Genomic DNA, 15,385 nt, shown 5'->3' with positions numbered 1-15,385 from the left:
GTCATGCCAACTAAATAGAACTGGTACCAGCCAATCAGATTGAAAGATGACTGACAATCATGGATAAACTTAAAAAAAATTACACTAGCCAGAAGGTACCATATTGCTAGTGGTCTTGCAGAAAAGAGCACTGATATGGATAACCTCTCTGACTGAAGTACATGCACCAAGATTGTCTACACTATTCCAAGTACAGGAAGTCAGCAATTCTATAGCGAACAAATGTCATCCTACTAAACCAATAACAAATTAAATTATGCTATCAAACATTTACGATAATAGAAATAAAGTTGGTTTATTTATTTTTAGAGGATCAGTCAGGTTCTGAAAAAGCAACATCTCTGCTTTGACCATTACAGCATTTTGATAAAGATCTAGGGTAAAATCCTGGCTCCACTGAAGTCAAGGGCAGAACTGTTGACTTCTACAGGGTCAGGATTTCGCTCCAGTCACAACTGCAAGAGACCACTATCCTTTGATAGTTCTATTCCATTGATATTATCTCAATGATCTTTACTTAGATGGCACTTAAAACACCTTATTGTATTTAATGCCTGGTTTAGAAACATTGAAAAGTTTATAATTCAGTTTTTACAAGACAATTCACAAACAACTTTTTGAGAAGATAAAGGCCTTACTAACCGTCATGCCATTAAATAACTGGGTGCTAGTCTGCACAGAAGATATTTCTTGTAAAGAAAGTACATTGCTGACATATTTGCTTGTAAATTTATCTACAACATTGAAGACACGTTTCTCACAGCTATTCCACCAAAGCCTAACCATGGCTGGCAAGTCCTTCAATGTCATATGATACACCGAGCAAGCCAAGTGTGGAATCTGAGATGACAGTATTGTTGTATCTTGGGGGGAAAAAATCAAAAACATTTTGTCAAATATCATATAGGTGACAAAGCACTGTTTCTGCCCCATGCCTATAGGAGCATTATTTTAATAATTTGATTACAAGATAGAGCCTGTTGCCAGCAGTGGAAAGCACATCAACAATTCCCAAACCCTCTTGTCCATAAATGCTATCCTTCTTACGAACATTCAGATTTAGAGCTGGTTAGAAAAACTTAAACGGAACCATTTTCCCTTAGAGAAAGCAGCTGTGTCTAAACTGAAATGTTCTGCCAAGTTGTGTTTGTTTTGCTGAAATTTTACCAAAAAAGGGGAAAATCGTTCCAACAGCGTCCAAGTGTTCGTTCCATTTGGTTGTTTTTAAAATGAAACGTTTCAATTTCCTTTCTAAACAACTTTTCATTTTATTTTGGTTATGTTACATAGTAATATGAAAATGATGAAATCAAAACAAACATTTTAATTTTGAAACTGTATTTCCTTGCCTCTGTTACCAATATCACTTTAGATTATTGGAAAAATAATGTTCAAGTTTAACTTGCTTTTTGCACTTTTCTGGTAGAACAATGAAAATTAACTAATCTACTTAACTTCTGTCTCTAGACAATTTAACACTCTGTTTCTCATGCATTAGCACTATGCTGCAACATTTGTATTTGCAAATATGTGAATGCAAATATGAATTAAGTATTTTGAAGAAATGTTTATTAACTTCATATATATTTTTAAATAGACAATCTAAAAGTTGGCTTAAGCTACCTAAAAGTGTCCATTTAAGAAACGAAGCAAGAAATCTGCATGCAGACTGAACACATTGTAGGCTTAAATATTTTCCCTTTCTTGCACCATCTAAACCAGTGGTTCTCAAACTTTTGTATTGATGACCCCTTTTACACAGCAAGTCTCTGAGTGTGACCGCCCCCCCTTATACATTAAAAACACACTTTTTTAATATGTAACACTATTATAAATGCTGGAGGCGAAGCGGAGCTTGGGGTGGAGCTGACAGCTCGTGACCCCCCCCCCCCCCCGTGTAATAACCTCACGACCCCCTGAGGGGTCCCGACCCCCAGTTTGAGAACCCCTGATCTAAACCCTGAACGTGTGCAGACACAGGGCACTATTCTTTTCAGAGATAAATTGGTATTAAGGATTTCCCATCACAGCTTTTTCTGGAAATAACTCAGTGATGAGACTAAGGAAGGGAAATGTTTCTCTAGGATTTATCATTTTATTTCACTAAGAAGCATATTTTAACCTTATTAAGGCTGAAGTTACTCCGAGTGAACAAATATCATCTACATTTTTACTAACCTTTGACACCTAAATGAAGTTCTTCTGTAAAGAAAGTTTTTGTGTCCTTATCTGGGACTTCAGTAGCTGGCCCTGAAAAGGCAGGGTTTTCTGGCATAAGCCTGAACAGGTGATAAAGCAGTTTATTCAGATTCTTAGTTCTTCGAAGGTACTGTGAATATAAAGCCCGCAGCTGGTGCAGGGAAAAATAAAGTATGTATGAGTCCTAATAAAAAGCAGCTCGTTCTGATATGAACGTGTCCATGTAGAGAGGAAGTTTGGTTCAGCAATTAGGGCATTAGCCTAGGACCTGGGAGACTCTGATTCAATTCTTTGCTCCACCACAGACTTCCTGTCTCCACTTAAGCCTGTCTGTAACTCAGTTTCCTATCTTGAAATGGTAGTACTTCCCTACCTAACAGGGGTGTTGGAAGGGTAAATACATTAAAGATGGTGAGATGCTCATCTACTAATGATGATGAGGATTATATAAATACCTAGGACAGACAGACATCTACATGTAAACATTAAGCATGGAGATAAACTGGTCAGGGCAGTCCAACATATAGGCTTATCTGGAAAAGCATTCTGACACCAAAATCTATTACTATCTTTTAAGTGAACTGATGGAAGCCTCATGGTTCAGGCTATTGAATTAGACTAGACCAAGAGCTCAAGAACATACTGTAGAGAACAATCTTGTGCTTGAATAGATGAGCTAAGAGAAAAGGAAAAATCTAAATTTAGAATGTTGTTTTAGCTTTGTTTCCAATGAGCTGTTAACACAGAATTCATTTCCATTACATCTATACCTACAAATGTGAACTCCACAAATGGAACAGGAATCCAAATGGTTCACTTTGGTATATGTGATATATAATGTCATAACGTTTCTATCACTCTTTAACAGTAATAAATTACATTATTTTGGACAACTCCTTCAATGGGATTTAGATACTTTGTAACATGATACTAAATTTAAAATTAGGAGTCACTGATGCATAGAGTAGATCAATTGTAAGAATGACAATGTACGCAATATGCCTTGTACTGTGAACTATCACATTACCTTAAAAAATCTGTTCCACATCCCTCAAGTATTGTTTACTGATTGAATCACAAGATCTTCTGGTGGTTAACTAGTAAGGTTAACTACAGCTGTCTATTTAATTAAATGCACCAAATACTTCCTATTTACAAACAATAGTTTGAATTCAAATTAGGTATCTCTTGCAGCAAGATTGTTCTCCTTACACGAACATTAATATACAGGTTCTACAGTGATGATGTCTTGCTTCCTGTTGAGGAAGATTTCTAAATATTGTAAAGTAAGCATTTTGCAGGTGGATAAATAGAATATTAATAAAAAGCCAATGAGGCTGCTTAAAAAGTGCTTACAAATTATATATTTTAATAAAATTCTTAAAGCATTATATTTACTACTCGGTGTAATAGCAGCTTTCTGCATTGCCATGCCAAACACATGAATTCCACTACTAGCTTAATGGCAGAGTACTAGTGCTGTGTAAGAAATGCTCAGCACTAGGGAAAGGGGAGTTCTATCAGTGTATTCAGTGTTGATGGGTTCGAAAAAGAATACCATTAATTCTGCATTAGCTGAAGGCCTGAAACCACTGAATACTTAAAAGGAAGAAAAATATTACGAGGAAACTTCAGGGCCAGGTGTAAATGGACCCTGGGCCAGATAGGAATGTAAAGAAAACCCACTGGGAGAAAAAACATTAATTAAATACATACTTGAGAAGAAGCTGCCTTGAAGAAAGTTAGTATTAATTTCCATGTGAGAAGATATCCTAAAATAAAGCAGAACTCTTCGCTCAGCGGCTGAACAACTGCATACTCTCCAACTGGAATGCATTCTAGGATGTTTTCTAGAAAGAGTTCTTGAGTGGCAAGAACAGACATAAGAGCTGCAGGTGGTGACCTACAGAATGATAAGGCATTATATATTTGGCATAGTGATGAAATATACAAAATAAAACTTTCTTAGAACACAAAATGGTTTTATTTTTTACAGCCTGCTCAGCATCCTCTTGGTACCAAACATGTAAATATATCAAAAGAAGCTCTCTTCTTACAGTGAAATACTCTTCTCAGTCCGCACAGCAGTATTACATTTTAATACTCCTCTCCCCTTAAATAGACAGACCTCCAATTAACTTCTTGTAGGAAGAGCAGAATATAGCGATTGAATGCTACCATGGGGATCTGAACGGAGGACTCTGGCCTTTATTTGAATTGCTTTAACTTATATTTGGGCAGAACTCACAGTGTGCTCCTGCTGGATAAACACAATAGAAAGCGCAATCCATTCTTACCACCTAGGCAAGTGGTAATACTGAACTAACTGCTCCTTTTTGCAATGCTGTATATCGGATTAAAAGTCCCTCTTGACCCCATGACATGCAACACCCCATCCCCTTTAAAAATGCAGAACTGAAGTCAAAACAGAAAGAAAACGTACAAAGCTGATTCCTCTTCTTCATCACCATAAGATTTGAGATCCTCATCATCAAATTTAGGCAACTCGGGCATTAACCTGTGGAGTTGAGAGAACCAGTTTTCATTTTTACTGCCTACAATATTTATGTCGTATATCAAGAAAAGCATTAAACTGTTGGCAATGTATTTATTAAAAATAGTGCAATGTCTATAAGACACACATCCAAAACTGGTTGCTTAAATTACAGGTGCCAGAAGGCACACAGTCTTGCTCAGTTTTTCCCTTTATTCATCTTTATTTTAGGAGGACTCAGAAGTCCTAACATCTATACTTCTGAACAAGCCTATCATCAGCCTTTACAGACCTTTGAGGGCACTCTAAATGAGAGGCATAAGCTGCTATGGAGCCTATGTTTCAGGTCATATGTACCTTATAAATTGCATGAAAGGTAGTCAAGTATATGTACCAAATTTCAGGCACTAGGGCTGTCCAAAGAAAGTTCAGAAGAATCTTGAGAATAAGGAAGAATTATTCCCCACTTTCCTCATACACAAATGTCTGAAGAGTTTTGGCTCAAACGCTTGAGTAAAATTTACCTTCAGGCAGAGACCAACCCAGGAAAATTTCAGCTCAACAGACAAAAGTTTTGGAAAGCTATGAATATCTCAAAACACAGGGCTAGACTGAAAACACTTAGGCAACCCTGGATTGTAGTAATATTGATACTATACTTAAAGCACATACACAATTCTGTCAGAAAATCAAATTACATTTGCATGTTCCTTAAAAACGAAAGTTTTTCCTTTATGTTAATACATTAGGCTAAAATTAAAACAGTTCTAAAATTACTCAGTATTTACACTGAATATATGTATATCAAAGTTCACTACATGTGCATAAATTACCACTTAGTGGTTTTTCCAAATGGAAAACTATTTCACTAGTCTCCTCACATTTCAAAATGCAAAATTCTACAGAGTTTAAAAACAGAGAGGAAAAGATCGCTGGTTGATTCCTTACTTATATAGCATGTGGTAGACAGTGATTTGTACAGGTCTAGCTCTGAATAGCAGCAATGGAGATAATGTGTTTAACAAAGTCTGTAGGTTATCTGGGAGGTTTGTTTTCTGGCCAGCAACAAACTTGGCTGGCAGTTTGTGGTTCAACAATTGGTCCTTTGAAATGTATGTTAGAACTTCACCTAAGGACTTCAGGATAGAGTTCTGAAAGGATTTTTCAGATGCATCTTTGCTTTCCCCTGTTCGTAATGGAGAAAAACAGAAAATTACATTTGTAGCTCAGTTTGTTATGGTTACAACTGAGTTCAATCACAGACAACCACTTATCTAAATTATCCAAGACTAAATATTTTTAAAAATCCACATGCAATTTTATATCCCTTAAATATTTTTCACCGATTGTTGCTCGTCCATTATGAGTTAGTTAAATACTGTCTAACAACTATATGAATAGAGCACTCAATATAATAAAGTCAAACCTAGTCTGTCAGCTATTCTACTTAAAAATACCTCTACTCAGGTCACTTGTCCTATCAAGCTACTACCCTGCTTGTCATTGCCATATACTTGCCTGTGACTTTTACCAACAACGTTAACAGCAAGTTGTGAATGCCTTCACAAAAGAATTCCTTCCATTCACTGATCAGGTTCATAGGAAGATTTTTGATAGCCTCAGGAGTTGCTGCCTGGAAGTAAGCACTAAGGGCGGAAGCCAAGTCACAGCTGACACAGGCAAAAATTTGCACAAGTGGAACATGATAAAGCGAATGGTTTTCCCTTGTTGTCTGGAAAAAAAATGGCAGTAATTTCTTAGTCCTCACTCTGCTTTAAGACAGTCGTGTTATACTATATTTATACAGAGTTATATATCACTGCAGAATTTGTAGTTCATCAAGTGCTTTGAGATGTTTGATGGAAAAGCAAGTATTAGTTACCGCTACATATACTATATGAGAATCAGTAAATAAGACAAATCTGCGCTCACGCCACTTCAGAGCTCCTTGTATTTGACCTCACAAGGTTATTAAAAAACTTCTGCTGGATCCCAATGAAAGTAAATAAAATACAGTACAGGTGAGTCGCATCATACACGCATTTAACTTACGCGAATTCAACTATACGCGCTCAGCAAAAAAAAAAAGAAAAACACCAAGATACCTGTAAATAGCGCGGACAATTCCGCCCACCTTTCCACTCAATGAGCGTATGCCTTGGAGTCAGCGAGAGATGGGAGACGTGAATCTGCTGTTTCCACAGTCGGTCTCAGTTCCCGTGTGCCTCTCATAGTGTGAGCATCTCACCACGCTGAGTGTGATTCTAGTGTTTAAAGATACATATTTTTCGTACAACATGGCCCCTAAATGCAAGCCAACTACTTCATCTGGTGCTCAGCCGAAGAAACAGCAATCTGTTCCAACGCGGGAGGGAAAACTGGCTACGTTGGACTTATTGAGAGACAGTAAGTCGGTTTCCAATGTGGCACGTAAATATGGCCACAACGAATCTAGCATCCGTGCCATCAAGATTCGGGAGAGAGAAATTCGTCAAGCCGTGGCATCAAGTGCTCCAATAACTGCTAAGGTGACGAGCCAGGTGCATGATAAGACTTTAGTGAAGCCTGAAAAGGCATTAAACTTATGGCTGGAAGACATGAACCGTTAACATGTGCCTATCGATGGCAACACGTTGCAAGAAAAGGCTCTTAGCCTCTACGTGCTGTTCAAACCTCCTGCCAAAGAGGGACAGCCTTCTGATGAGAAGGAATTCAAAGCCAGCCAAGGTTGGCTTAACAGTTTTAGGAACTGCTTCAACCTCAAAAATGTGCAGACTACTAGTGAAGCTGCATCTGCCAATGAAGAGGCAGCAAAAGCCTACCCCGAACAATTAAAGAAAATCATAGAAGAAAAGGGCTATCTCCCGGAACAAGTTTTTAATGCTGACGAGACTGGGCTCTTCTGGAAAAAAATGCCCAACCACACTTGCATTTCGAAATCAGAAAGACAAGCCGCTGGTTTCAAAGCAGCTAAAGACTGTGTGACTGTGTTGTTTTGTGACAATGCGGCCGGGCATTTAGTAAAGCCGGGCTTGCTCTACAGGGCTGCAAATCCCCGTGCCCTAAAAGGCAAGAACAAAAATCTCCTGCCTGTGTTCTGGCAATCAAATAAAAAGGCTTGGGTGACGGCAGCATTATTTCTGGATTGGTTCCACAAGTGTTTCATTCCGGAGGTCAAGCGGTGCCTCAAAGAGAAAGGACTTGACTTTAAAGTGTTGCTGATCGTAGACAATGCTCCTGGCCACCCTGCAGCACTCCGGTTTGCGCATAACGACGCTGAAGTTGTCTTTCTCCCCCCCAATACCACCTCCAACCTCTTGACCAAGGCGTGATTCGCTGTTTCAAGGCCACGTACACAAGGCTTACGTTCTCACGGATACGTAGCGCTATGGATGCTGATCCCAATCTTAATGTGATGGAGTGTTGGAAGTCCTTCAACATTGCCGATTGCATCGCTTATATTAAACAGGCAATGGGTGCAATCAAGCCTGAAACAGTCAACGCATGTTGGCGAAATCTATGGAAAGAATGTGTGAATGATTTTAAGGGTTTCCCGACCATTGACAAAGAAGTGAAACGCGTTGTTCAGGTGGCCAGGCAAGTGAGTGGTGATGGCTTTGTCGACATCCTTGAGGAAGAAATTGAAGAATTAATTGAGAGCCACAGAGAAACATTGACTGACGAAGAGTTAGAGGAACTGATAAAATCGTCTACAGAAGACGAAGATGACGACGACGAACAGGAAGAGCCAGCAAGTTGGAATCTTCATAAATTTGCTAAAGTGTTCCAAGCAGCGAAACACTTGAATGATTTAATTTCTGAATACAATCCCTCTATGGAACTAAGCCTTAAAATAACATGTAGTATTACGGACGATTTGAGACCGTATCAAGAAATGTTTGAGCAGCTCAAGAGACAACAGTGACAGTTGCCGATCACCATGTTTTTCAAGGAAAAACAACCAGCAGCAGATGAGCCTACGCAAACTTCTTGAGCTGAACCAGAGCCCACCACTTCGTCTACGACTCGCTCTCCGTAACCCTAGCTCTCCGTCACCTCCATCTCCTGGATCGACATCAAGCCCTGATGACCCCCTGTAATTATAATTTTACACTACTGTATATTTTCCATATGTACTCTTTATTATATACTGTATATTACTGTATACATTATACATATTACTGTACAGGGTTGTATGCACAGTATACTGCATGGGCAATTTAAGGAATTTTCAAGGGTAATTTTGACTATACACGATTTTTGCCTTACGCGCTGACTTTAGAACCTAACCACCGCGTAAGATGCGACTCCACTGTAACTTTCCCCAGCTCTTATCAAGGTTTAGAATAATGGATTGTTTCCATTTTTACAGAACCCTTTTACATAATGATAGGCAGAAACTGCCACCAAGTGGATTCAAATAGTAATGTGTGTATTTGCAACACTAAACCTTACATGGCCAAGCAGGCCAGAACCATAGTTTGAAAAGCACCCCCGTTCCCTCCCTAATATAAAAACTTCATAAGCTTCATTCATTAAATCATTTCCACATTGTGGAAAACTTACGTTCAACCAGAAATTACTAAAATGGTGCTCATTCCCTTGGACAAAAATCAATCCCTTTCCTCAAATTGGGCTCCTGCTTTTATTTTAGTGTCAAGATCCACAAAAAGTACTATAACTAACTATAGAAAATCCTCTAAAATGACACGTCTATATAGGAAGTCCACAAATGTAGCTGCTACTATGTTTTGGGCTACTGTCTTTAAATTAACATCCATCCTTCCATTTTGTAATGATACTGGTGAAAAACGAATGTGTTTCTAGCCAAGGTAGATGATGCAACTACCTGTATAATATTATGTAAAGCACTTCCACACCCTTCAGATGAAAGCTGCTATAAGAACATACAGAGAAAGGTATTAAGGCTTAAATATCTGTTCGTTTGCCTCCTTATTTTAAATACAGAAAAAAACTAGTCGAGTGTCAAATTAATAGGTCTTGAATGTCATCTATTCTGAGAGTCCTATTTCAGGGTGCAATATACTGTTTAGCGATGATGCTTATCATTTTACCTCTAACCAAGCCAGCATGGAGCACATTACGAAGTCCCACTCATCGTCCATCAGTGGAAACGTGGAATATTTTAGCAACAGAGGAAAGTAACGGATCATCTCTATATTGAAACCAAGCAACTGAGGCGTTGCTTCTTTAAGATTGCTGCAACAGAAGTACAGAAGTTAAAACCCATACTCATTAATGCAGAGGAATAAAATATTTCTGTTCTAGCCTTAGTGTTTCCTCTTAGGCCAAATTCATATTCTATACTGGAATCTGCATAAGTGCTTAAAATACCCTTGCTTTCTTTGAAGTTAGTTCCTATGTAAACTAATAAGTCTATATGACAGGAACAAGATAAACCAACATGCAAACAAACAAGAAGTTCTGTGATTCTAGAAAGGCCACCAACTGCACATTATACTATCTATTTGCTCAAATAATAACCTAAAGTAAATCAGTAAATTTAGTAATTAAAACTACAGTTTGCCTTATACTCCAGGTCACAATTCAACATGGGTATACAAGATTTAATGATTTCCTGTAGCCAATAAAATATATGAATGAATCACACAGAGTTTAGTTTCAAGTGTGAGCACCTGGGTGTGCAAATCTCACAAGTTAATGCACAAATTGATACACAAACACCTACAACGACTGCCTACTTTAAATGCATAATGCAGGCACAATGAAATTCTCTTGCCAGTTTGTCCCCATTTCATTACATCATTACACAGATCTCTTCAGTAAACCCAAGATGGATGAACTTCAGACAAATGAAAGTATTTCTTCTCTGCATGTTAAGTCTTTGCTCAGATTTTCAGGCCCAGATTTCTAAAATACAGGTGCCTGAAATTCACCTCCCAAGTCTTTAGGTGTCTAAATAAGTGATCTGATCTTCAAAGTGCACGGTATTCAGAAACTGCTGGATGCGTAACACCTTTTGAAAATCCATCTATTTATTTAGGTTCTTCATCAAGGATGTAACCCCCAATCCTGAAAAGACATATGCATGTCCTTAACTTCAAGTATCCTAGTACTCTTACTGAACGGGAACTTTCAAAAATAGATTTTTATTTTTAAACTCTTTGTCCCTCTAAATAGGCTGTTTTAAAATACATAGTAAGAATTGGCTATGTTAAGTTATAGCAGAGTTACCCACCAGCTGAAAAGGAAGCTGTCCTCATTATCATTTCTCCATGACATGATTATTTTTAGTATTCCAGGCAGTAGCTCTCGACAATCAATGCTTCCACTATGTAAGCAGGAGTTTAAAATGGCAAGATATCCAAAAGCTCCTACAATACATGTAAAAAAGCACATAGAACACATTGAATGCTCTTGAATATATTCATGTATTTATTAACAAGACAACACCACCATAGGAAAGGAAAAATGCATATCCAATTACTACTTTACTTACATATACAAACATACAAAAATTTATTCTGGACAATATTTAGATCTCTCTTATTCTTTCAGGAGCTAATCCACTGTTATTACAACTAAATGCTCTGGTAAGTTTACACAGTTAATAATAAAAGTGATTCAAAAATGCAAACTCAGGTTCTAACACCACATTTATCCTTTGCAGCACAAAACAAAAAGAGTAATAGGTTAAACTATACATTTAATGAGATAATTAGGAAAAGAAAATATTACAATATGCAGAGTTAGCATAGCTCAAGGAAACTTGACACTCATGTTAACTGTGAACCCTTATTACTGCATTAATGTATTTTTTTAAATTTCCATTTTAAAAGAAAGAAGAAAATATGCATTTATACCTCCTGGAGAGCAGATACATTTTTTACAAACACCATACCAATGACGTGAGCATTCCATTAACTGCACCCTTTATATGTGCATGTCACCTCACACAAGATCTGGTGCTGTATTTACAAGAACTTTACCAGCTCTTTCATGAAGTAAGTAGAGTACAGAGTCAATGGGGAACTCATTCCTTGACTAAAGTTTAGAACACTGGGCACACATTCCTTGGCCAGGACCCACTGGCGAAATAGGATGGGGGAGAATGGGTCATGTGGACCAGAGGAGCTGACTGGGAATCTATTCTCCTCAATCACAGAGGACTGTGCCGAAGAGATACATGGGGATCTCCTATACAACCAGGGAATAGTCTGAGGACCCACTCCATTGTTATCTACGTAAAATTTCCCAGGTCAGGCCCTGGTGGCCAAAATACAGTCTCAGAAGCAAAGACAGAGAGCCCAGAAAATTTTAACTGAATGTATAACCCAAGGATAATATAGTCAAATACACACTAGTTGTGGGGAAAATAAAGAATCTGATGGGGCAGGAAAATTCAAGATTTTGATCAACTGTTCCCCCTTAACCAGTGTTTAAAAATTCATACTTACAAAGCCTTTACAATATGTCTATTTGCAAGTGCTCACCTGAAGATACAACACAGTTTTGCCCAAATGGTCATGAATTTGTTTTAACAATGCTAAGATTTTCAAATTCAGCAAGAGATATACTCCTCACTGAGGAATAGTGACATGACAAGTTTTTATGTAGCTTCGTCAATAAGAGCATGGCCAAAAATGAATGAAAACAAGGAAGAAGAGGGAGGAAGAGTGTTTTGTTTTTTATTTTAACTACACCATATTCAAACACCTGAAAGGATTTTGCTTATACTTTCCCACACAATTCTACTTTGGGCAGAAATCCAACTATAAAAAGTTTAGGCTCAAAAGCAGTGGTTCTCAAAATAGGGCCGCCACAGGTTCGGCTGATCACTGCTCCCACTGGCCGCGGTTCGCCACTCTAGGCCAATGAGGGCTGCAGGAAGGGTGGCCAGCACATCCCTCGGCCCCCGCCGCTTCCCGCAGCCCCCATTAGCCTGGAGCAGCGAACCGCGGCTAGTGGGAGCCACGATCGGCCGAACCAGTGGACGCGGAAGGTAAACTTAGCGGCCCGGCCCGCTAGGGGCTTTCCCTGAACAAGCGGCAGCCCTAGTTTGAGAACCACTGCTCAAAAGGGTAATTTTTCAGGAAGTTACACATTTTCAAAAGTGACATAGGGCACTTAGGAGTCTAAGTCACATTAATTCCCACTGCAACACTGAGCAGTGCTATGCCTAAATACCATAAAAATCTGGACCTGGGTCATTTGCCTCCCATTCTGGATGGGCCACGTGGGTAATAGTTATATATATGAGAACAGTCCTTAATAGTTTATAAAACCGTTGGTACAACATGTAATCAGAAGACATAATAAGCTGACAACTGAAGATAATGCATTTTCATTCCACTAACAACACTTTGTTTGTAGTAAACAGTTGCCTTATCAAATAGTCTATGAAGCATTACTACGAAGAAATTAATTACGTCATCCCACCTTAAATTAATAAACCAAACTGGCTGAAGAGTGTATAGTTATATTACTGACCATCAGTACCGACGAGGTCGGTTTGCATACATGCCATAAGTTTAGCAGTACACTGGATAACTAGTTCTTCCTTTTCTTCTTCAGGTAAAAATGGAGACAGGCTCTGAACTGTATGCAAGTTGCCTTCTGATAATGGGAAAAACCTGTTCATGTAAATGAGATGCCAAGAATGAAACGGGGAAACAAAAATCATTTTTATTATATGAAAATGTAAATTGGCTCCTGGGAATCATGGATCAAAGAAAGATTATTTCATATTCTGCTTCTTTCAGGCCATTTATATAAGTAAATTGCATTTCTTTTACACTGCATATATAAATGATAAATAGTACCCATTCTACATATTTCATTCATCAGAACCAGTAGCAACACAGTATCATCAACAACATTAACTCACAACTACAAGGAATTATGAATTGTAGTATTAGAATACCCTTCTGTCATCATATAAAGTTGTTTTATTTCACTGGATGCAATATTCTTTGTATGGATCAATCTAACCATGGCTAAGGCCCAAAGTCTTCCACACTCTTTTGATCTACAGAAGAAAAAGGAAAAAAAGAACTATTTAATTTACATGTAGATTGTATACACGCACCCTACATATGTGACCATATCAAGGAAAAGACCTTAACGAAAGAAGTCAGAATGAAATCACATCAGTAAAAGCGATCTCTGTAATAGATCACATCAATAAAAGTAATAATCTCTGTAGTGCAAATGCCAAAGCCAGAATAAATCAGGAATGTTATATTTCATCAAGTATTTTCTAAATCTGTACCTACCTGTTAAATAATATCTGCAGAAGGTTGGTGGTATTACCAAATGCACTTAAGTCCTCATATGTAATACTGATTACTTGAAGCATGTTGAGAAATTCAAGGAGGAGACAAGGAGGATCATCAAGTTCTTCAATCCACTGCAATGAGTACAGCAGTTCTGCAACTAATCAAACCAACAAAAGTATCGGTTTTAAAATAAGCCTGGTGTATGCGGGGAGCCTCCACTTACATTTCCATGTATCTTGGTAACTCAACACAAAACAGCTTACATTCACACATAACTTCAGGTGCTCAGAGGAATGAGCTGGCACCAAGACTTATGTACTTTGGGGTTAACAATAGGTAATAATACATGATTAATTTAAGCTATTCTAGATGCTTAGGCACTATTAAAATGAAGAAAAAAAAAAAAAGCATGGAAAGGACTCTAGTTAGTGACTCCTCTTCTACACCTTCGTATTATCTTACTCTTCTTGGCTCTAATTTTCCTGGCTGCTGCTCCTAAAGTAGGCAGTCAAGACCGAATTTCAGATAGTAACCCCAGTCTGAAGTTAAAACCAGTTCTTGAATTAGTGTGTTTGTTTCTTCTTCGTCCTCTTATAAAGGACCATACTGAGAAGTTACATGTCTCTTCAATAGCAGCAGCAGAACAACATGGAGTGGCATCACTACTTCATAAAATGCACAACATCCATGGTCAGATCTGATTTAAGAACATGAAAATAATTAAGCCACTTCACAAGTAAAAGTGACTGAACAAGAGGGAGGTACGGATAGAGTGATGAGGAAAAGAAAAATGATTGCAATAACGTCTCCAATCTCATGCCTAACACTCAAAACGTACCAATACGCTATCATGGATACATTGCATGTATGCTCACCATGCAACAGGCAGTGTTTTGGGATAGCCGGTATTTTGACAAAGAACTATTTTTACCTCAGTGTATGCTAAGAGGTTAGTTGAGAGAGTATGAATACAAGAAAAAAATGTAAAACAAGAAGGGTTCTAGATATATAAACACCACACTAAAAGATACTTGTGGACTTAAAGCAGGATCAGAGCAACAACTGTAAAAGATACAGGATAAAGAAATAATGTCAGTTAGCTATATTCCAAACCTTTCATTAATAACTGCTTCCACCAATTGATACAATCTGGTTTACAACTACTATATAAAATCAACTGCTCTTTAGTTTTACCATTCTTACTTACTTATCTTCTCAATTTTCTTCCTTTCTGCATCGTGGTTTTCAAACACCACCCCGTGTTCCTGTATAAGTAGTGCCATTTTACTTAACAACGCTGCAGTGCACAGATGGTTTGGAAGTTTAGTTGTTTTGCATAGCTTAACCTCTGTTCCTGAATGCTCACAGTTCACGCTCAGTCTTCCTTCCAAAAGAGGCTTGTGTAACCACTGTAACGAACACAAGAAAGGAG

At 38.1% G+C, this 15,385-nt stretch overlaps 1 protein-coding gene across 2 annotated transcripts in view; it reads right to left on the bottom strand.

Annotated features, from left to right (window-relative positions):
* Nucleotides 1-15,385, bottom strand: part of LTN1 (listerin E3 ubiquitin protein ligase 1) — a 46,473-nt gene that overhangs the window by 8,010 nt on the left and 23,078 nt on the right. For both annotated transcript variants that reach the window (XR_012161199.1, XM_073362945.1), the window contains exons 16-27: nt 15,161-15,362; nt 13,951-14,110; nt 13,599-13,703; nt 13,166-13,308; nt 10,914-11,049; nt 9,769-9,913; nt 6,212-6,425; nt 5,642-5,879; nt 4,643-4,717; nt 3,916-4,102; nt 2,179-2,350; nt 643-863 (exon numbers count right to left, since the gene is read on the bottom strand). Coding sequence is in view for 1 of the 2 variants with exons in the window: in XM_073362945.1 (XP_073219046.1) it covers nt 643-863; nt 2,179-2,350; nt 3,916-4,102; nt 4,643-4,717; nt 5,642-5,879; nt 6,212-6,425; nt 9,769-9,913; nt 10,914-11,049; nt 13,166-13,308; nt 13,599-13,703; nt 13,951-14,110; nt 15,161-15,362 (1,998 nt within the window). In the remaining variant the exon portion in view is untranslated. The remainder of the gene's footprint in view (nt 1-642; nt 864-2,178; nt 2,351-3,915; nt 4,103-4,642; nt 4,718-5,641; nt 5,880-6,211; nt 6,426-9,768; nt 9,914-10,913; nt 11,050-13,165; nt 13,309-13,598; nt 13,704-13,950; nt 14,111-15,160; nt 15,363-15,385) is intronic.

Source organism: Lepidochelys kempii, chromosome 1, assembly GCF_965140265.1.
Source record: "Lepidochelys kempii isolate rLepKem1 chromosome 1, rLepKem1.hap2, whole genome shotgun sequence".
Taxonomy (NCBI): domain Eukaryota; kingdom Metazoa; phylum Chordata; order Testudines; family Cheloniidae; genus Lepidochelys; species Lepidochelys kempii.
Note: the sequence above shows the minus strand (reverse complement) of the source record. Positions and strands in the feature narration are given on the sequence as shown.